Genomic DNA, 23,131 nt, shown 5'->3' on the forward strand with positions numbered 1-23,131 from the left:
AGTGTCTCTTCGATGCCAGTTCGCTTCCTGGCTAGTGTCATGAATCAAATGTCCCTAATGGTAAGGGCAGTTTCTCCCCCCTGGCTGCCTCTGTCTGCGGTGTGGCAACGCCTGCTACCTCCGCCGGAGTGGCCAGCTTACGCTAGGGCCTTGTGTCTGAGCTCTGGAAGTCTGCTGCCAAACGTTTAAGACTGACAGTGTTTGGGTGCTTTGCCCTGGGGTGAAACAGGTGAGTGGGTCGCCAATTGCCCACTCATTCGCCTTTTCAATGCTGCTGCTGGTGGTGGTGCCAGCATCTCTTCTCTGCCAGTTCGCTTCCTGGCTAGAGTCATGCCCAAAATGTCCCTAATGGTAAGGGCAGTTTCTCCCCCCTGGCTGCCTCTGTTTGCGGTGTGGCAACGCCTGCTACCTCCGCCGGAGTGGCCAGCTTACGCTAGGGCCTTGTGTCTGAGCTCTGGAAGTCTGCTGCCAAACGTCTAAGACTGACAGTGTTTGGGTGCTTTGCCCTGGGGTGAAACAGGTGAGTGGGTCGCCAATTGCCCACTCATTCGCCTTTTCAATGCTGCTGCTGGTGGTGGTGCCAGCATCTCTTCTCTGCCAGTTCGCTTCCTGGCTAGTGTCATGCCTCAAATGTCCCTAATTGTAAGGGCAGTTTCTCCCCCCTGGCTGCCTCTGTCTGCGGTGTGGCAACGCCTGCTACCTCCGCCGGAGTGGCCAGCTTACGCTAGGGCCTTGTGTCTGAGCTCTGGAAGTCTGCTGCCAAACGTCTAAGACTGACAGTGTTTGGGTGCTTTGCCCTGGGGTGAAACAGGTGAGCGGGTCGCCAATTGCCCTCTCATTCGCCTTTCCAATTTATCAATGCTGCTGGTGGTGGTGGTGGTGGTGGTGGTGCCAGCATCTCTTCTCTGCCAGTTCGCTTCCTGGCTAGAGTCATGCCCAAAATGTCCCTAATTGTAAGGGCAGTTTCTCCCCCCTGGCTGCCTCTGTCTGCGGTGTGGCAACGCCTGCTACCTCCGCCGGAGTGGCCAGCTTACGCTAGGGCCTTGTGTCTGAGCTCTGGAAGTCTGCTGCCAAACGTCTAAGACTGACAGTGTTTGGGTGCTTTGCCCTGGGGTGAAACAGGTGAGCGGGTCGCCAATTGCCCTCTCATTCGCCTTTCCAATTTTTCAATGCTGCTGGTGGTGGTGGTGGTGGTGGTGGTGCCAGCATCTCTTCTCTGCCAGTTCGCTTCCTGGCTAGAGTCATGCCCAAAATGTCCCTAATTGTAAGGGCAGTTTCTCCCCCCTGGCTGCCTCTGTCTGCGGTGTGGCAACGCCTGCTACCTCCGCCGGAGTGGCCAGCTTACGCTAGGGCCTTGTGTCTGAGCTCTGGAAGTCTGCTGCCAAACGTCTAAGACTGACAGTGTTTGGGTGCTTTGCCCTGGGGTGAAACAGGTGAGCGGGTCGCCAATTGCCCTCTCATTCGCCTTTCCAATTTTTCAATGCTGCTGGTGGTGGTGGTGGTGGTGGTGGTGCCAGCATCTCTTCTCTGCCAGTTCGCTTCCTGGCTAGAGTCATGCCCAAAATGTCCCTAATTGTAAGGGCAGTTTCTCCCCCCTGGCTGCCTCTGTCTGTGGTGTGGCAACGCCTGCTACCTCCGCCGGAGTGGCCAGCTTACGCTAGGGCCTTGTGTCTGAGCTCTGGAAGTCTGCTGCCAAACGTCTAAGACTGACAGTGTTTGGGTGCTTTGCCCTGGGGTGAAACAGGTGAGTGGGTCGCCAATTGCCCACTCATTCGCCTTTTCAATGCTGCTGCTGGTGGTGGTGCCAGCATCTCTTCTCTGCCAGTTCGCTTCCTGGCTAGAGTCATGCCCAAAATGTCCCTAATGGTAAGGGCAGTTTCTCCCCCCTGGCTGCCTCTGTTTGCGGTGTGGCAACGCCTGCTACCTCCGCCGGAGTGGCCAGCTTACGCTAGGGCCTTGTGTCTGAGCTCTGGAAGTCTGCTGCCAAACGTCTAAGACTGACAGTGTTTGGGTGCTTTGCCCTGGGGTGAAACAGGTGAGTGGGTCGCCAATTGCCCACTCATTCGCCTTTTCAATGCTGCTGCTGGTGGTGGTGCCAGCATCTCTTCTCTGCCAGTTCGCTTCCTGGCTAGAGTCATGCCCAAAATGTCCCTAATGGTAAGGGCAGTTTCTCCCCCCTGGCTGCCTCTGTTTGCGGTGTGGCAACGCCTGCTACCTCCGCCGGAGTGGCCAGCTTACGCTAGGGCCTTGTGTCTGAGCTCTGGAAGTCTGCTGCCAAACGTCTAAGACTGACAGTGTTTGGGTGCTTTGCCCTGGGGTGAAACAGGTGAGCGGGTCGCCAATTGCCCACTCATTTGCCTTTCCCATTTCCTTTTCCATTTCATTATTTTCCTTCTGATACACAACCAACCAAACATAACACACACAATAACACATATAACACATATAACACACAGTGACATCACACATAACACACATACACACACACTTACAATGCACAAAACACAAGGACCTTTTCCTTGTTATTTGCCCTGGCCTTCACTCACTAATAGCATTACATTAACACTATAACTCACACTTCACCCTATAACATTTTTCCATCCACATACCTGCCAACAGACCCAACTTTTTCAGGGACAGTCCTGCTTTTTTCCAGTCCTGTCCCATCTAATTTAGCTAAACTAGGTATGCAAAATGCAAATACACATAGGTAGTTATAGCTCGGTAGGTAACGCTACTATAAACATTTAATAAATATAATCAAGTACTAAATAATAAATCTAACTTTAAAATACATTTAAATAAACCCCTATTTTTTTTTTTAAAAAAAAACATTAAAATTAAATTATTATTATTTAGACATAATCCATCTTTAACCAAACCAGTGCACTGCTACTAATCTTAAACATAACCGTACATTAACCCTAAGCTATTTTTTAGTTCTTGTCCAACATTTTTCCATCAGCATACCTGCCAACACACCCAAGATTTTGGTGGACAGTCCTGCTATTTTCCAGTCCTGTCCAATAAGTAAGTTGGGTTGTTGCAAAGTATGCCATTGTAAATAGGTAGCAAATGTTAGGCATGTAAAGTGGTCCAAAATCAATTTAAAAATGTAAAATATTCCCTATTCTTTTATTAAACATCTATGGACAGTACACCTCGGTATGTGTGTGCAACTCTATTGGTCGTTTCGGCAGGGGGCTCGCCTGCCATCAACGAATGAAGTGCATTCTGCAGTTCTGCAATTCACTCGTTGATGCCAGACCAGCCCCCTGCCGAAACGACCAATAGAGCTGCACACACGTACCTTCACGGCAGCTGCTGCTGCTGTGATGTGTTATTAACCCCGTATTAACCCCTGCTAGGCAACCAGGAGGAAAACGAAGATTAAACGAGCACGAAGAATGTCCGCGAATATTCGCCCGAAGAGAAGACAGGAACGGGCGAATATTCGCGGAATACGAAGATTTTTTTTTCCCCGAAGACGAGCACGAAGACGAACACGAAGAGCCCCCTGGTGCCCAAGTCTACTATAAACCCTCAAAGGGATGGCAAACCAGGAAACCTCCAGTTACTTGCTTTGAGTGTGGGGAGCTAGGTCACATAAAAGCTATGTGTCCTCATTTGCAGGAACCTATGGAATGTGGGTATAATGCTATAAATGACTTTTGTGGACTAATCTGTTTGGTTGGGAAACAGACCGAAAAATGTGTGTTTGATAAATCTGTTTTGTTAAATGGGAAGGAAACCGTAGCGCTTGTGGACTCTGGGAGCGATATTTCCTTAGTGACAAGCAGTCTCATTCAACCGTCTCAGTTGCTCCCAGGTAAGAAGGTTGGGATACTCTGTGTACATGGCTGTACTGTATCATACCCTACTACCTCTGTAAACATAGGCTATGGGGGCCAAACATTTTCAGTAGTGGCTGCAGTGGTACCTAAATTACCCCATCCCCTTATTCTTGGACGTAATTTCCCGGCGTTTCAAAGCCTGATTCAAAACCCGTGGGAGTCTGTAGAGGAGAACCCGTTTTGTGTTTTCCCATTGGTACACCCAGATTTGTTTTGTAAAAGGCGCAAGACAAGACGTGAGAGAAGGGAAGATAAGCATAGGGGTACTGGGGACTTACAAATGGCTTTGATAAATGAAGGTGTGACCTTACAAGATCCGAGCACTAGTTCCAACCCTTCAACCGAAATACTGGTTGAACCCCAGGGCCAAACCCGAGAACAGCCTACTATTGTGGATTTGGACATTGGTTTAAATCAGTTTAGAAGGGAACAAGTCAATGATTTAACATTGCAAAATGCCCGTAACCAAATTGTAGAAGTTAATGGGACCATGGTCGATGGACAATCCAGAGACAGGTATCCTCATTTCATTCTTAGAAATGACCTACTTTATAGAGTGATCAGAGAGGAGGGGCAAGAACTTGAACAGCTCTTAGTACCAAGGTCCTTCAGGAGAAAGGTGTTGGAATTGGCCCATTCTCATTTGTTTGGGGGACATTTGGGGGTAGAAAAAACTCAGGAAAGGGTTTTAAGGCGATTTTTTTGGCCTGGGGTATATGAAGAGGTAAAGCGGTACTGTGCCTCATGCCCAGACTGCCAGCTAGCGACCCCAAAACCTCGTCTAAGAGCACCCCTAATCCCATTGCCAATTATTGAAACCCCTTTTGAGCGAATTGCTATGGATTTGGTGGGACCAATAGAAAAATCGGCTAAGGGTAATCAATATATTCTGGTCATATTGGATTATGCTACACGCTACCCAGAAGCTATTCCCCTCCGCAATACTGCCTCCAAAACCATAGCGAAAGAATTGCTTCAAGTATTTTCTCGGGTAGGGTTACCAAAAGAAATTTTAACTGACCAAGGTACCCCTTTTATGTCCCGACTAATGAAGGAGTTGTGTCATTTGCTACAAATAAAAGCTTTGAGGACATCTGTGTACCATCCTCAAACAGATGGGTTAGTTGAAAGATTCAATAGAAGATAATAATAGTGATCAGGCGTAATAAAAGATAATAATAGTGATCAGGCGAATAGATGTGGTTATTGTACCACATGTAAAGACACACACTCTAGAAATGGGGAGGTAACTACCAATTTTATATCTAGTGTTACAAATAAACAATATAAAATTAAACATTTAATAACATGCCATACCAAGGGGGTTATATATTTATTGCAATGCCCATGCGGCTTACAATACATTGGTAGAACGATTCGCCCGCTACACAAAAGATTAGATGAACACGTAAGAGGAATAAAAACAAATAAAACTAATCATCCTGTGCCAGTACATTTCTCCAGATATCACAATAGTGATCCAAAATGCCTTACATATATAGGAATAGAAATTGTCAAAAAAGACTGGAGAGGGGGTGATTACGTGAAAAAAATAGGACAGATAGAAATGAAGTGGGTTTTTGATCTTAAAACCTTAAACCCTAAAGGTTTAAATCAGGATTTTGATTTATTTAATTTTTTAGATTAAAATATAACACAATATTTCTTGCTTTTTCTAATTTATATATATCTTCTTCTTCTTCTGTAGGATCCGTATTGATACATTTATACTTTTATAATTATATTTATATTTTTGTAACTGTATTTATATATTTTATATCCATAGTTATAAAAATCTTTTATGGATACATGTTGTGGAATATGATTCCTATATGATATACAGTGGATGGTTTATATTTTATATTTAATATTGTTCTATTTATCCATATATATGTATATTTGTATTTTATGTTGTATTTTTGTATTTTGATATTATAGATATTTATATTTATATATTTAATTGTATTACTATCGACCTTATGTACATATATATACTATATATGCACATACTATGAAATAGGGGTCTAAAGAAATTATAATATTGCACTTTAAGATCAGTAAATATCTAAATTTTAATTATTTAAGAAGTTAGCAAGGTGGAATTAATTCCACATCATATATATGTTTTTTGTATCAATATATGGATGTATTTTTGACTGACTGTCTAATTCATCACATATTATATAAATTCACTATGTACATTATTCTTATCTGGTCCAATTTAACCTGGTATAACACAATAAGAGCCAATTAACACGTCACAGAGAGATAGCTAATGCTTGATACAATGTAACAAGAACCAATTAACACGTCACAGAGACTGGAAACAAAGTAACGAGAGACAATCAATACACCGTACGAGAGATCGAGTATTTAAGGAGGGAGGAGAGAACCAACCAACACGTCACTGAGGAAGCCCGATTGGGTGAAACGCGTTTGCGTGTTGGATTGCGTTGGATTACGCTGGATTACGTCATTGCGCTAAACCTGAAAACTGTTTGTTTTGGAAAGGAACGGAGAACTTCAGACGCGCTACAGACTGTTATTTTAAATGTGAGCATGCTGCACTTTTTTTAATATTAAATATATATTTATACTTCACCTCCCTGCCTGCTCTATCTCCCGTATCGACCCGACCCGCATTTGCTGCCGTGTGGACGGTATAACACCCGAAACGATAATTCGGAGAGGGCGTCCCGGAACAACTTGTTCGGCGGGAACGGAGTCGAAGCTCCTTTACTAGAGAACCTGATAAGTCAGAGCAAACTCATTGCTCATTTTCATGTGAGTGAAAGATCATACGAAAGATTCACTTGATTTTTATATATTTACGGAAAGCACTATGATTTTTTCTTTTCTCTTTATTTTCACATACTGCAACATACTCTGATACCACGGATGGAAACTGGAAAACTAATATAAGTATTGTTTTTCGTTTATTTGATACTATATTATTTATATATTTATATTGTCACAATTGTAATAAGCGCAACACTTTACTATATTTTGAAAGATTCAATAGGACCCTGAAACACATGTTAAGTAAAGTGGTTGATAGAGATGGGAAAAATTGGGACACTCTCCTACCGTACTTACTATTTGCTATTCGGGAGGTTCCCCAATCTTCTGTAGGGTTTTCACCTTTTGAGCTCCTTTATGGTAGGCATCCAAGAGGTTTATTAGATATAGCGAAGGAGGAGTGGGAAGAACAAACGGTACCAGGACAGAATGTCATTCAGTATGTGGAGCAACTCAAGGGGCGCATTACACAAATTTCTCCTATAGTCAGACAATATCTGGAGGAAGCTCAAAGAAGCCAACAGGTTATTTACAACCGCCAGGCTGCAGTACGTTCTTTCCAACCTGGGGACCGAGTTATGGTCCTTGTTCCCACTGCCGAAAGCAAACTCTTGTCTCATTGGCAGGGCCCATATGAGATTATTGAACAAGTAGGCCCTGTAAACTATAAAGTTCGACAGCCTGATCGCAGGAAAGTCGAACAGATTTACCATATAAACCTGCTAAAACCCTGGAAGGATAGAGAAAGTAGTTTGGTTGCTATAGATAAATCCCCAGACCCAGATGTTAAAATATCTGCTGATCTCACCCCTGAACAGCAGAAGGAAGTTAAAGAAATGATATCAAGACATAAAGATGTCTTTTCTAGTATTCCTGGCAGAACTAGTGAAATCTGCCATGATATTATCACAGAACCAGGAGTTACAGTAAAAGTAAAGCCCTATAGAGTTCCCGAGGCAAAAAGGAGTGCAATACAAACAGAAGTAGCAAAAATGTTAGAACTGGGAGTCATTGAGGAATCACATAGCCAATGGTCTAGCCCCATAGTTCTAGTACCTAAGCCAGATGGGGCAGTTCGTTTTTGCAATGATTTTAGAAAACTTAATGAATGCTCTAAATTTGATGCCTATCCTATGCCTCGGGTTGATGAACTCATTGAGAAACTGGCACAGGCCAGATTCCTAAGTGTATTAGACCTTACAAAGGGTTATTGGCAGATCCCATTGACAGAAACTGCTAAAGAGAAAACTGCATTTGTGACCCCTGAAGGCCTGTACCAATATACAGTTTTGCCATTTGGGCTTCATGGAGCCCCAGCAACCTTTCAGAGGTTAATGAATAAACTTCTAAGACCTCACTCCAATTATGCTTCTGCATACTTAGATGATGTAGTCGTCTATAGCCGAGACTGGGACTCCCATTTGGGAAAGGTAGAAGCGGTTTTAAATAGTATTCGGAAAGCTGGTCTTACTGCTAATCCTGCCAAATGTTCTATTGGCTGTATGGAAGCCAAATATCTTGGTTATACTGTAGGGAGAGGACTGGTAAAACCTCAATTCACTAAGGCTGAGGCTATTGAACATTGGCCACGCCCTCTAAGAAAGAAACAGGTCAAAGCTTTCCTAGGAATAGTTGGCTATTATAGACGCTTCATACCCCACTTTGCCACTCGAGCTGCACCTCTCACTGATTTGATTAAAGCAAAGGCACCAGATACAGTGAGATGGAATGATGATGCAGAAAAAGCTTTTGCAGACTTGCGTACAGCTTTATGCAGGCACCCTGTTTTAGTAGCCCCGGATTTTAAGGAACATTTCTTTTTGCAAACGGATGCTTCTGATGTGGGCCTGGGGGCGGTATTATCTCAAATGATAGCAGAGGAAGAACATCCTGTGTTGTTTTTAAGTCGTAAGTTGTTGCCAAGGGAGCAGAAGTATGCTTCTGTAGAGAAGGAATGTTTGGCCATTAAGTGGGCAACTGAAACATTAAAATATTATTTGTTGGGCAGATCTTTTACCCTCATCACTGACCATGCTCCACTACAATGGATGCAGAACAACAAAGACAAGAATACTAAAGTCACACGTTGGTTCCTCTCTATGCAACAGTTCAAATTTGTTGTGAAGCATAGGGCTGGGCTATTGCATGCCAACGCAGATGCATTGTCTAGGGTGCACAGTTTCTTGTCGAAGGCCGCTTCACACACCTGTGTTAAGCTGAGGGGGAGGGTATGTGGCAAAGTAATGGACTCTGTGTACATAAGTGGCAGATTGGAACGCTCATTATTCCCAGCATGGGGAGGGTTAATTGCTGGAGGTCAGCAAGGTGGAGCCAATTAACCTGAACTCAGGTGCTTAAAGGGGCGGCCGTTAGAGGCATTAGATGTCTGGGAGTAGGGTGAGAGGCAGGCAAGCCAGAGGCCCTCAGACTGTATCAAAAGGATTTGTTTTTGCTTTGGTTTATTTACACTATGAAGTGCATTGCTGTGGACTGTACAATTCTGCAATAAACCACATCTTGCTTTTATTCTGCTGGTGTTCGGAGTTTCTTGTTTTGATCGAGCCATCCTGCCACAATATATACACACACACATGTATATATATACACATACACACACACGTATATATATATATATATATATATATATATATATATATATATATATATATATACACACACACACATGTATATACCGTATATATACACACATGTATGTATGTATATATATATATATATATATATATATATATATATATACATATATATATATACACCAGCTTACAAACACACAAACACACTGACCATCTCACACCAACATACATGCACTGCACTCACACCCCTTTCTCCCCATCTCTTACCTTTCTCATCTTCTATCTTCTTTCTTCCATCCAGTCGTGGGAGCGCGAGGTCTGTTTACTGCTCCCTCATCACTACGCGCCGGCAATTGATGCCGTTGCCGGGACATGACGTCATCACCGCGCTCGGCATCAATAGCCGGCGCGTAGTGATTAGGGAGCAGGGAAGCCGAGGTCTGAAGTGCCAGACCTCGAGCTCCCTAATGTTGGTTTAGTTAGAGGGAGGTCGTGATCTCCCCAACCAGCCCTGCTGATCAGGGCTAGTTGGGGAGATCACGATCTTGCACCTACCTCGGCGTGGCCCTGAAGACCGGCCCAGGGGAGGCGGCTTCTCCACTCGCCCCTCCCCTAGAGATTTGTGGCTTCGTGGGACTCTCCAGCTGGGTAAGTATTCGGTACTCGGTTAGTACCCGGCGTATAAGACGACCCCCCACTTTTAAGAAGATTTTCTGGGGTTAAAAAGTCGTCTTATCGCCGGAATATACGGTACTGTCAATCTCCCTCGGTCTGGGGCTCCATGCAAGATCTCATCTCGTGGAGTTTTAATGATCATGAGAACGGTGAGGAATCAGCCCAGAACTACACAAGCGGTTCTTGTCAATGATCACAAGGCAGTTGGGACCATAATACAGGAGGGTTTAAAAAGCTTGGTGCACCCAGCTTGGTGCAATTCACTCTCCTTCTTATTGCAGTCAAGAAAACTGCTGGACATCTATTTTGTTAGGTTGGAGGAAACAAAACCCTGTGTTTAGTTAGTGCGCAGAGGAGCAAGGATTTATTTTTGTTTATATTGTATTTTGGTCTTGCTTCTGATTTGAAGAAAATACATATTTCAGTTTTATCTGGATATGGAATTGGCTTTTATATTACCCTAGAAGACAAGTGGTTCTGAAAGATCTCTAACTCCTTGTGCTTTAAAGGATATTTAACATGGAGGATGTTAAATAAAGTTAAAAAAAAACAAAACCCAAAAAACCCCAGATGTTTTAATTTAAGCCCTGTGCGGCCGCACATCCCTAAGGCCGGCCCTGGTGGGGGCTGCCCGGCCCCCTAGAGTGGCGGACCCGGTCGCAGTTGCTGCTTACTCCGGCAACAAGGTAAGTAGGGTGAGGGAAGGGGGTGCAGTGAGAAGGGGCAGAGGGGAGAGAGAGGTTAGATAGTGAGAGGGGGTACATATTGAGAAGTGGGGAAGGGGGTACATAGTGATAAGGGGGAACATAGGGAGAAGGGGCAGATAAGAAGGGGATGGGTAGACGGGGTAGTGTGAATGCGTACGAGAATGAAGGAATAAATGTGTGGATGAATTGTGTGAATGCGTATGAGAATTAATGAATTCATGTGGATGAATTGTTTGAATGATTTGTGAGACTGCATTAATGAATATGTGTTAATGATTTGTGTGAATGAGTGAGTAAGTGTTTGTGTCTATCATGAATGTTTAAGTGATTTGGGGAAATGCGAAGATGGTACATGAAGGGTGGGCTTTAACAATAAATAAATAAAAATGGGCTGCTCAGTCTTAAATGCCCGGACCTATTTTTTGTCCCAGTCTGGGCCTGATGTTCAGTCACAATATCTATTATGTTTTCATTGTTCTGATGTTTTGTAGATGTGTAATTAAAACAATGTAAATGTGTACCATTGTAATATCTCTCTTTTTGTGTTCTGTTTTAGCATTTTATTTGCTGATATTGTTGGATTTACAAGTCTGGCATCCCAGTGTACTGCACAAGAGCTTGTTAAGCTGCTCAATGAATTGTTTGGAAAATTTGATGAACTGGCCACAGTAAGATTATTTCATGTTTTATAGTATCATGTATGTTTTTTTTTTTTTTTTAAAAAAGTGAATATAAAAAGTTTTATATTAATATCAAACCTGGATAACAAATTGATTAATACAAAATATTAGGTTTCTAAGCACTAGATATTTTTTGTAGGAAGGCAGCATGGACAAACCAAACCAAACCAGAGTTTCTATTTTTAGGTCATGAATAGTGGTAGAAATTCTCAAATCTTGGTAGTAGTGGATAAATATGTAATGATAAGAGGAAATAGGAACACGATTTAGTGTAGTATGTTCGTGATTTCTTAAAAATAACAAAAATAAATGCACTTACAATATTTGGAGCTCATAAATCTGCTCCAGTTTGATGTGCTTTGGTAGTATGATCCCCACTGATGGATATGCACTAGTTGGCTTGGTCTGCTATGGAAGAGTCCGGCAATATATGATAAAGCCTATTTCTGGCTCAAAATAGACATTGGAATAACACTTTTAAAAAGGCTGTTATTTTAAGGTGAAGACTTGAGTCATCAGACACTGGGAGGAAACAAAAAAAAACTACATAACAGGAAAAAGGTATGGCATCTTTACTGTTTGAACTTAAGTGCTGCCACATGTAACCCTAGCATTAGAGGTAGGAATTAATAAAACATAATTACAAAATTGCTAGCCCCAAACCCCACAGTTACACTGTTTTAGGTCTTTCTGTAATTGCAAAAGATGGCCCTACTTGGAAAAAAACTACTTGTATGGGTACACCAAAAATTGAAAAGGGTTCAACAAGTACCATATTGGCTCGAATATAAGCTGCATCCGATTATAGGCCGCACCCTAGCTTCAGTCTCTCAATCTGCCCCAACATTGTAAATGAAAATAGCTATATATATATATATATATATATATATTTTTTTTTTCCTCTCTTTACTTTTTTCTGATATGCAGTGATAGGTCTAGATATATATATATATATATATATCTAGACCTATCACTGCATATCAGAAAAAAGTAAAGAGAGGAAAATTACCACCAAGGCCAAGTTGCTGAATTGTTTTCACAGAATAACCAAAATATTCTAATCTTATGCCACAATAATAAAAAACAAAATAATAAAAAACAAAAAACATCTTATGTGTCACTTACCTGAGAAGAAGGGGGGGACTCAAAGCAGCAGACGCTGTGAAGAAGCGGGGGACCGTAAGAAATTATGACAGGGTTATTCTTTTAGGGAATGTGTGAAGAATAAAGCACAAATGCAAGCGTATAGAAAAATGGATATTTATATTGAATTAGGTCATTGTTACAGGTTATAAAACATATACGTACAGAAAACATTTGATAATAATACAAAACAAAAGGGATTCTCAAGCACATTCTTAGGAAACCGCTCTCATCTCACAGACTTCTTCTAGACGCCATCTTGCGCAGCTTCGTTCTGAGTCTCCTGACCCAGAACACTTCTGTTCACTGCGCTCTCTTTTCTAAGACTCTTCTGACTATTGCAGCCCCTAACTAGTCATCAGGGCCGGACTGGCCCACCGGGATACCGGGAAATTTCCCGGTGGGCCGGCAGGTCCGTGGGCTGGGACCAGGGGCGGGCTGGGACCTGAGCGGCCGCTGGGTGCTGATGCGGCCGGCCGGCGCTACTATAATACTTTTTTCTTAATTTAATATGGCAAGCTGGTCCGGCTTGCCATATTAAATTTTAAAAATGTATTACAGCATCACCGGCCGGCCGCATCGGCACCCAGCAGCCGTGTGCGATGGCCGCTTAGTGATGGGAGCAGCGTGAGGGGTGAAAGCTCCGCCCCCTCGCACTGACCTTTCACCCCTCACGCTGCTCCCATCACTATGCAGCCATCAGACTGCTGGGAATGTAATCTGAACGGCCGATGCGTGCTGATGCCGCCGGCCGGCGCTGCTTTAATACTTTTTTTTTTTTACTTTATATGGCAAGCCGATCCAGCTTACCATATAAATAAAAAAAAAGTGTTAAAGTAGCTCCGGCCGGGGGCATCAGCACGCATCGGCCGTTCAGATTACATTCCCAGCAGTCTAATGGCTGCATAGTGATGGGAGCAGCGTGAGGGGTGGAAGCTCCGCCCCCTCGCACTCAGACTGGATGTCAGGTCAGTGACATCCTGTCATTAGAGAGAAGAGATCAGAGGACGGAAGTCAAGAGAAGTAGAAGGTGAGTAAAGTAATGTATTTTTTTGTACAAAATGTATAATATTTTTTTGAATGTGTTAAAAACAAAATAAATCGGCATGTGTGTGTATGTAAGTGTGTCCCCCTATATGCCACTCTGCCTCCAGAAATGCCTTTTACCCCCCTATATGCCACTCTGTCCCATGATATGCCTTTTAACCCCCTATATGCCAGAGTGGCATATATGGGTATAAGACATTTCTGGATGCAGAGTGACATATAGGGGATTAAAAGGCATATGATGGGACAGAGTGGCATATAGGGGAACATAAGGCTTTTTTGGAGGCAGAGTGCCCCATGATATGCCTTTTAACCCCCTTTATGCCACTCTGCCTCCAGAAATGCCTTATACCCATATATGCCACTCTGTCCCATGATATGCCTTCTAACCCCCTATATGCCACTCTGCCATATAGGGGGTTAAAAGGCATATCATGGGACAGAGTGGCATATAGGGGTATAAGGCATTTCTGGATGCAGAGTGACATATAGGAGGTCAAAAGGCATATCTGGAGGTATAGTGGCAAAAAGGGGGTTAAAGGCATATCACGGGGCAGAGGGGCATATAGGAGGGTTGAGGCATATCAGGGAGGCAGAGTGGCATATGGGGGTTAAAAGGCATATCATGGGACAGAGTGGCATATAGGGGGGCATAAGGCTTTTCTGGAGGCAGAGTGCCCCATGATATGCCTTTTAACCCCCTTTATGCCACTCTGCCTCCAGAAATGCCTTATACCCCCTATATGCCACTCTGTCCCATGATATGCCTTTTAACCCCCTATATGGCAGAGTGGCATATAGGAGGTTAGAAGGCATATTATGAGACAGAGTGGCATATAGGGGTATAAGGCATTTCTGGATGCAGAGTGACATAGAGGAGGTCAAAAGGCATATCTGGAGGTATAGTGGCAAAAGGGGGGTTAAAAGGCATATCACGGGGCAGAGTGGCATATAGGAGGGTATAAAGCATATTGGGGAGGCAGAGTGGCATATAGGAGGGCATAAGGCTTTTCAGGAGGCAGAGTGCCCCATGATATGCCTTTTAACCCCCTTTATGCCACTCTGCCTCCAGGAATGCCTTATACCCCCTATATGCCGCTCTGTCCCATGATATGCCTTTTGACCCCTATATGGCAGAGTGGCATACAGGGGGTTAAAAGGCATATCATGGGACAGAGTGGCATATAGGGGGTATAAGGCATTTCTGGAGGCAGAGTGGCATATAGGGGGTTAGAAGGCATATCAGGGGGCAGAGTGGCAAGCCTGGGGGCAGATGTGCATAACTCGGGGGTAGGTTGGCAAATAAAAGGAAAAAAAAAAAAAACATGTCTCAATCATAGCTTTTATTAAATATGAAAAAAATAGTCTACATGAATTAATAAAGAAACAAAAGTTTCTTACCAGAATATCGTGAAGAATAATGTGATCAGTGTTTTGTTCCACTGAACTTTTTCATCTAAAATGTTCGCAGTAGTAAATGTTTTGATCCCATTATGTGTAATGTATTTCATTTATTAGGGTCTTTTAACACTTTTGCTTTCTGGCATTTTAATACAAATAATGAGATAAAAAGAATGGCGAATAGTGTGACTCGGGTGTGTATAAGGGGTGCGTGTGGTTAAAGAGCGCGACCGTGAGATAAACTATATGGGGCTGGTCTCCAAATTTTTCCAGGGCTGCTTTCCAGTCCCAGTCCGGCCCTGCTAGTCATTCCAGAAATCCTTGTACCTCCCAGAAAGTGGTTCACCCGACCCCTCTTTCCAAAGATTTCCTGTATGACCCAATTAGAGATAAACAGTCTATGTGAAAATACACACATCTATGTTAAAAAAACATCTTCTACTTCAGCTGTCTGACCCCCTGGCTGGTATCCCATCTCTGTTGGAGCCTTTGTTCCAAACCCTTTGTAGTGCAAATGACCTTACACATGTGTGTGTTGAAACATAGTATGTTTTCACTGAGACACAAGTGACCTGACAACCACAGATATTTAACATTTAGGGTACTGTGAGGCATAATTTAGACGAATCATAGAGGCACTCACAGTTATAATATTTCAACAATAGTTTGAATTCCTTCAGCCATATCTTTACCCTTCCATTAACCTCACAGAATTGGCAACCATTTGCTTCCACTCCGATCACTCAGGTACCTGTGCCACAACACTGCTCCCACCATAGGTTCCTTTAACCTTCAAATCGCATGCCTTGTTTTAGGCCTCTGCCCACCTTGACATCTGGTGTATTTTTAAACCAACAGCATTCCCTTTGCTGTTCGCTTACACAGTGTATTGAAGAGACCACACAAGAGAGAAACTTGGTTTATTGATGGTGTGTAGTGGTGATGCTAGTGTTTGTGCATGTTTATTGAAACCTGTATAGCTGGAGTGGGTTTGTGTTTCAGCCCTTGAGGGAGTTTGATAATTTGTTAATAGGCCCATGGCTTCTGAAAAATAAAAGATACTCTACACAGAAAGTGTGTATAGTTATCTTGCCCAAATTACTAGTGGTTCTCTTATCATTCTTGTCTCAGCATTAATATCCGGCTTTACAAATGGTCATCTAAAACATTGTAAACATATAAAATACACAAAACATACATAACAGATACTAAAATATTAAGAACATTAATTTTCAACAATCTCTATCAAGATGGAGAGAGAACAAAAAGGAGATTGAATGCTACCATTACATTCACAATGTCAGACTATATGACTTGGCAGCATGCAATCTATATAAAATAAAATCTGAAAAGTGTGTTGCCATTCAGAAATATGAATAAAAATCAGATTGAGGCTATATTAAGTTTGTAACAAAACATTAAAACAAAACAAAAATATATACTGCTGAAGACCAACAATAATGTTACACAATCACATCTCTCCACTGTGATCAAAATATAAATCTCATATTGGCAACAATTCATCTAATCTATGACTTTACAATTATTTAACCCCTTAACGTCCATTGCCGGGTCAGGAACGTCATGCAAAACGGTCACTTAACGACCTATGACGTACCTGACACGTCATCAGACTTAAACAAGCTTAGAAAGTGATCAACGATCACTTTCTAAGCTTAAACGGTGTTGCTGTAATGCCTCGATGTCGAGGCATTCAGCAACACCGAGATCGGCATGATGGGCCATGTCTGGCCCCTCCCCGGGGCGTCAACAGCCGCCATACATTGTATGGCGGCGGACGCCCGTTTTAAAAGCGTTTAGGAGGCGATCAACGATCACCTCCTAAACTTCAATGGTGTCGCTGGAATGCCTCGATCAGGAGGCATCCAGCGACACCAAACACTTACCTCTTGATGGACTGTGACCGCTCCGGAGAGCGGTCACAGCCGCAGCTGCACGCAGTCTTCACCATCCGTAAGATGGCGGCGGCCCGGGAAAAAAAATAATAAAGGTTTAAAAGTTGGCTAGACGGTCTCCAGACCCTCTAGAGAACTCTGGCTCCACTTGCAGGTTGAATACAGGTACTGCATTCAACCATACAAGTCAATGGAGCCCAGCTTTCTAATCACTATGTGATTAGTAAAATATTAAAAAAATAAATAAAAAAATTAAAAAAAAAAAAGGAAAAAAAGAAAAAGCTTAAAAAAACATGGTAACATTTAAAAATTATTATGCTTTAGAGGAACTATCCAGTTCCAGCAAAATGTAAAAAAAAAAGTCCAAAAAGAGTAAAATAAATAAAATAAAAAAATAAAGTTTATTATTATGAGCAAGTGCTAAAATTAGCGCTGTATCTTCCCAAAAATCCTGACGTGGAAAAATTTAAATAAAAAGCATTTCAAATACCCAAGGGGTGTCTACTTTAAAAAAATGAATGGTTTGATGGGGTAAATTGGAGTGGCCGGGCTCAAAGATAGGGCATAGGCACAGACTGACCGAAATGGGGGAAAAAAAAGCGCACTTCCAAAATGTGGCATTTTAACCTCAAACACCAGACAAACCCATACATGTGGGGTATGACTGAACTCGGGAGATGTTCCTGAACACATATTAGGGTGTTGTTTGATAGTGACGTATACCTGGAGCTATAAATTTATACCCAAAGTACAATTTGTGTGAAAAAAATACAAAAAAAAATACTACCACAAAGTGTGGCAAAGGCTGGTGGTAGAATCTGATGCATGGAAAGGGTTAAATACTACCATTTTAAGTACCTTGGGGTGTCTAGTTTTTAAAAATATATGGTTTTATGAGGTAAATTGTAGTGGCCAGGCTCAAAGATAGGGCATAGGCACAGACTGACCAAAATAGGGGAAAAAAAGCGCACTTCCCAAATGTGGCCTTTTATCCCCAAACAGCAGTCAAACCCATGCATGGGTGGTATCACTGTACTCGAGAGATGTTATTGAACACATATTAGGGTGTTGTTTGATAGTGACGTACACCTGGAGCTATAAATGTATACCCAAAGTACAATTTGTGTAAAAAAAAATACCAAAAAAATACTAACACAAAGTGTGGCTGAGGCTGGTGGTAGAATCTCATGCATGGAAAGGGTTAAAATACTAGCATTTGAAATACCTTGGGGTGTCTAGTTTTCAAAGATATATGATTTGATGGGGTAAATTGCATTGGCCGGCTTCAAAGATACCCGAAATGGCACATGGGGGGAGGAATTACCAGATTTGGAAAAAATGGTTTTGAAATAGCAAAACGCTACCTGTACTTAATGCTCCATAACGTGCAGAAAAAAGCAAAAAAACATAAAAACATTGGGTATTTCTAAACTCAGGACAAATAGTAGAATATATTTAGTAGTTTTTTTCATTAGCTTTTTTGGATGAGTAAAAGATTTTTGGGGTAAAAGTCAGAAAATGTGTTTTTTTTTACATTTTTCATCATATTTTATTATTTTTTTTATGGGAAATTAGATAATATGATTAAAACAATGGTATCTGGTAAGAAAGCCCTCCTTGTCCTGAAAAAAACAACATATAATTTGTGTGGGTTCACTAAATGAGTGAAGAGAAAATTACATCTAAACACGAACACCGCAAAAGTGTTAAAACAGCCTCGGTCCCAATGGTACAAAAGGTAAAACACAGCCTGGTCCTTAAGGGGTTAATCCAGCAACAAACATAAAAAATAACAACATATCTGTAGCTGGCAGTGCAGGCGTCCTAAACTAATAAAACAAAAATAATAGGAAATTTGGCCCACCTGACTGTACTAAACGAATTTAGAGGATTAACCTTAAGAAAAATAGATATTAAGGTCCTTTATTAACCCCTTCAGGACCGGGATTTTGATACTAAGGTGGCGCTAAAAGACCGGAGCCGTTTTTGTGTTTTTGCTATGTCTTTCTTCAACTGTAATTTCTCTCTTATCAATTAGTGCATCCACACAAATCCTATATTGTTTTTTTCAGCACAAGTAGGACTTTCATTTGAAATCATATTAAGCTGGGTAGTACATTGTTTTGTTTGAAATAAACTGGAAAAAGTGGGGAAAATGAAAAAAACACATTTTTGTACAGTTTTGTATACATACAAATTGTACACACATTGAAAAATTATCCAAAATATATTCATTAACTTGTCCTGATTTGGAAACCACCCAATATGGCCAGGATTTTCATCTATTTTGACCAGTATAGGGCAAATATTGCAAGGCATACATCATGTTTTTAAAATGTAATTTCAAATTTAAAATTTGGCTTGATAGGCTAATAACTGCAATAGTTGTCACAGATACTGATTATCCCCCCAAAACTATATGTTTATGAACGGTAGAAAAGTCAAGGTGTACAGCTAGGGTCATTTTGACACTTTTCAAACAGGGATTTTATCGCCAATTGCTGCCAAATTCTGAGGTATTATATATATATATATATATATATATATATATATATATATATATATTGCATATGTTGCAATGTTGCTTTAGATTTCATATTATATTTTGTATAGAATATGTGCAACTGCAGAAAAATACACCAAGTTGTGTTCACCAACATCCCCCGGTTCCAACAAGGCCTCACATGTATGGGTCATGCATTTTTTGAGGTAGCTATGAGGGCACAACTGGAACATGCGCATTTTAGTTTTCAAATTTGGAATTTTCAGAAATTGGTTTACTGGGCCCATATCCCACTTAGAACATTTTGGAAGCCCCCCAATTTAAATTACCCCATAAAAGTATATGTTTATGAACAGTAGACAAGTCAAGGTGCTCAACTAGGGTAATTTTGACAGTTTTCAGGCTTGTTAGTGCCACAATAATAGTTTAGGCCACTGACATTGACCAGGGAGACCGATCAATAATCAGTGACTTAAAATGTCACCGACAAGTGATCAGGTAATAATGATGTATTTTTTTTTATTAATATTTTTTTTCCACAATTACCCTAGATGACCCCCCTCTCTTTCTAAGGGTCATCCAGGGGCTGCCATAATGATCAGATCACCCCTATTGGCCAAGAGTGATCTGATCATCATCAGGCGACTTACTAAACTCACAGCATTTGACCTGGAAGCGCCCTGGACTTTCAGGTGAGTGCTGTTATTTTTTTTTGATAATTTTTTTAACTCCATTGGAGCACAGCATTGACTGATATTTAGTCCCCACAAGCTTGTTGTGACAAATGTTAACCCCTGCAATGCCGCAATTGTGTCATACACATTGCGGCATTGAAGGAGTTAGCGCTGCACTGTCGCTCTCATTAAGCGATCAGGCAGCAGGGGAGGGTTGGGGCTGGTCTCCACACTCATGTGGAGACCGAAGAACCCTCTTGCCCGTCCCTGAAGCTGCCTCTGGCAGCTGGGACGCAATTGATGGTCTATAGACCAGCGATTGCACGGAGTCTCTTTGATCACTCCTGTAGGCTTCCATGCCTACAGGAGTGATCAAAGGGCTTGTGGGGGCTCGTTTTTGCTGTTGCTGTTCTGTCTGGGCTTCCAGGCAGACCACCAGCAGCAGAGCCCTGCACAAAACGGGAATTAACCCCTAAAATGCCACAATCGCAGCATTGAAGAGGTTAATGCTGCACTGTCGCTCTCATGGAGCGATCAGGCAGTAGGTGGAAGTTGTGTCAGGTCCCCACACTTGTATGGGGACCCAATCAACACTCAACCTCCTTTCCTGAAGCTGCCTATGGCAGCTGAAAACGCGATTGCAGGTTTTCCTGCAATCGCATTTTCAGCCTACAGAATCACTCCTGGGCAGACAGCAGCGCCCCCGTGATCACCACGATTGTGGCGATGTGGGGGGGGGGTTTTGGGATGATGGTTTTTTGGGGTGACATGTGACCAGGAAGTACCAGGTAGGTCCCGGTCTGGAAGGGGTTAATATTTTGGAAAATGTAAATTTCCTGCAAGAAATCGCACATGTTAATCTCCCGATCTTCTCACAGGTTTGTCTCCTTTCTTTTTTCATTTAGTATCATCTCTTATTTTTCTGAAAACCAAATACTTTAACCCCTTGATGACAATTGCCGGTCCGGACACGTCACTGAAAATCGTGACGATTATGACAATTGACGTGCCAGGACCGGCACGTCTTTAAACGGGTGAAAAAATCGATCCGTGATCGATTTTTTCACTCAAACGGGGTTGCTCTAATGCCTCGACATCGAGGCATTGAGCAACACCAAAAAAACATTCCCGCCCCCCCCGATCGCTCCTAGGAGCAAAAAAAAACATGTTTGAAAGACTGCACGTCTTTCAAACATGGCGGCGCCCGCCGCCGAAAAACGGGTTTAGGAAGCGATCGCGAGTCGCTTCTGTCACACCAACTTGTGTAGTGCATACATGGACTTGATACCTGGTAGAGATGGTATGGCCAATTTCAGTATAAGAGGGGTTAATTTGATTGTACAGGCATGTGGTGCCAAAAGGTCTTGTGAGATAAATTTGTCCTTTGAAGCTCGGACTCCAACCGGGGCCTTCTACGGGGTGTTAGGTCCTGCAGTGGAGCTGCCGTTTTGTCTAGGTTCAAATGTAGACGACCATATGCCTGTATCCCCTCATAGATACTGGATTCTTTGATATGCTAAGTGACCACTAGCAGTCAGGAAAACCATCTCATATCCAGGTCATATCCAACACATATCAATAATAACTCATAGATTCACTATCATACCTCCTTGTGTGCACACCTAGAACGGGGAAAGCGCACCCTACAAAAAGTGTACAAACATGGCGGCGCAACATAAACGGTTTGGAAGGAATTGTGAGGTCTATGATGTTCAGTCATATGTAGCAAGTGTGACATATCTATGGACTTCACAATTTACAATAAATTCATAAATGCATGAATTATTGCTGTGGCGAGCACAGGAGGGACAATAAAATAAAAATTAGTTATGCTGACAGATATGTTTCCACCACACAAGGGGGAGGTCACTTATGGTACACCTTCCCTCCGCTTATACCACCTCTGGGCCGGCTTGGAAACTCGAGATGAACTGGGAAAGAGTATAAAATTAACAAGAGAAGATGGGTCATTGTGCTTACTAGGGGCCAAGATCTAATTTTGAGTAAGTCGCCATCTTTCCTTGCCGGAGCCCTACGGACAGAAAAACTGTTACTTGACCATTCAGTGAGTAGTTAGGTTTTCTGTAATTTTCTCATTTTTATTTTATCTGTTTGGTGTAAATCTGTTTATCATCTTTTTTTGTATGCACTGTGATTTTTTGTATTCATAATAAATATTCCTTTATTAAGTTCTGCCTTTGTCTGGTAAAGACTCACGTTACCTGAGTAGACCGTTTTATTGGTAATTTTAAATCACATAATTATTGTGTTAAAATATACTGTGTGGGTTTTTATAGTCTGATTCATTTGGGGTACCAAGACACTCCATTTCTAAATTGTCTTGGTGGTGGCAGCGTTATTTTGATATTTGTTATATCATTATAGTTAAGTGCGGGTGGTAGTAAGGGTGGATATTTGTATTTTTATCGCTATTTTCGGTCTAGTGCAGACAGATAGTGAATTTTAACCCTTTTACCACCAGAACCAAGTCACGCGCACGCTTGGAGTAGAGTGCGTTCGTGACAAATTGGTGGCAGCGGTGGGATAGTTAAAAAGATTTTCCATCTTTTTCGGTACCAGATTTCAGTGTTGCTGGATTTGCTAGTTAATCCAGACACTAAAAAGAAATTGTCTCTCAATTTCCAAAGGCTGAACTCAGTGCATACTTAGTATATTTACACCTCAACAGTCCCCCCCCCCCTCTTTGTTTTCTTTTCTTTTGCTATCATTTGTTTGGGCCGGTGTGATAAATGGAATACCAAACACAGTCCAAGAGTGCTCTGGAGCAACGTTGTCGTGAACAATGTATTCCCATCCGGGGAAAATCAAAGGACGAATTTATTCAAGCGCTTGTGGACTATGATATGCAACAAGCAGCGCAAAGTGATGCTGCAAACACTCCTGAGGGAGGCATGGTCACACGGGAGATACCTGCAGCTGATGTCGGTGACGTGCCAAGATCTGGAGGTCCCTTGGACTCTTATCTACAAACTGTTTTCAAATACGTGGACTCAACAGATGCAAACCTCAGACTGCAGCTTATCCTTAAATATCAAGAGAGAGAAGCTGCAGAGCGCCAGGCCGAGAGAGAGAGGGAAGCTGCAGAGCGCCAGGCGGCAAGAGAGCATGAACTAAAACTGG

General features: G+C 42.2%; 1 protein-coding gene across 1 annotated transcript in view; it reads left to right on the top strand.

Annotated features, from left to right (window-relative positions):
* Nucleotides 1-23,131, top strand: part of ADCY1 (adenylate cyclase 1) — an 854,652-nt gene that overhangs the window by 137,894 nt on the left and 693,627 nt on the right. Inside the window, exon 4 of the mRNA XM_053467783.1 lies at nt 11,183-11,294. Within this exon, the coding sequence (XP_053323758.1) occupies nt 11,183-11,294 (112 nt within the window). The remainder of the gene's footprint in view (nt 1-11,182; nt 11,295-23,131) is intronic.

The sequence above is a fragment of the Spea bombifrons genome, chromosome 5 (genome assembly GCF_027358695.1).
Source record: "Spea bombifrons isolate aSpeBom1 chromosome 5, aSpeBom1.2.pri, whole genome shotgun sequence".
NCBI classification, from domain to species: Eukaryota; Metazoa; Chordata; class Amphibia; order Anura; family Pelobatidae; genus Spea; species Spea bombifrons.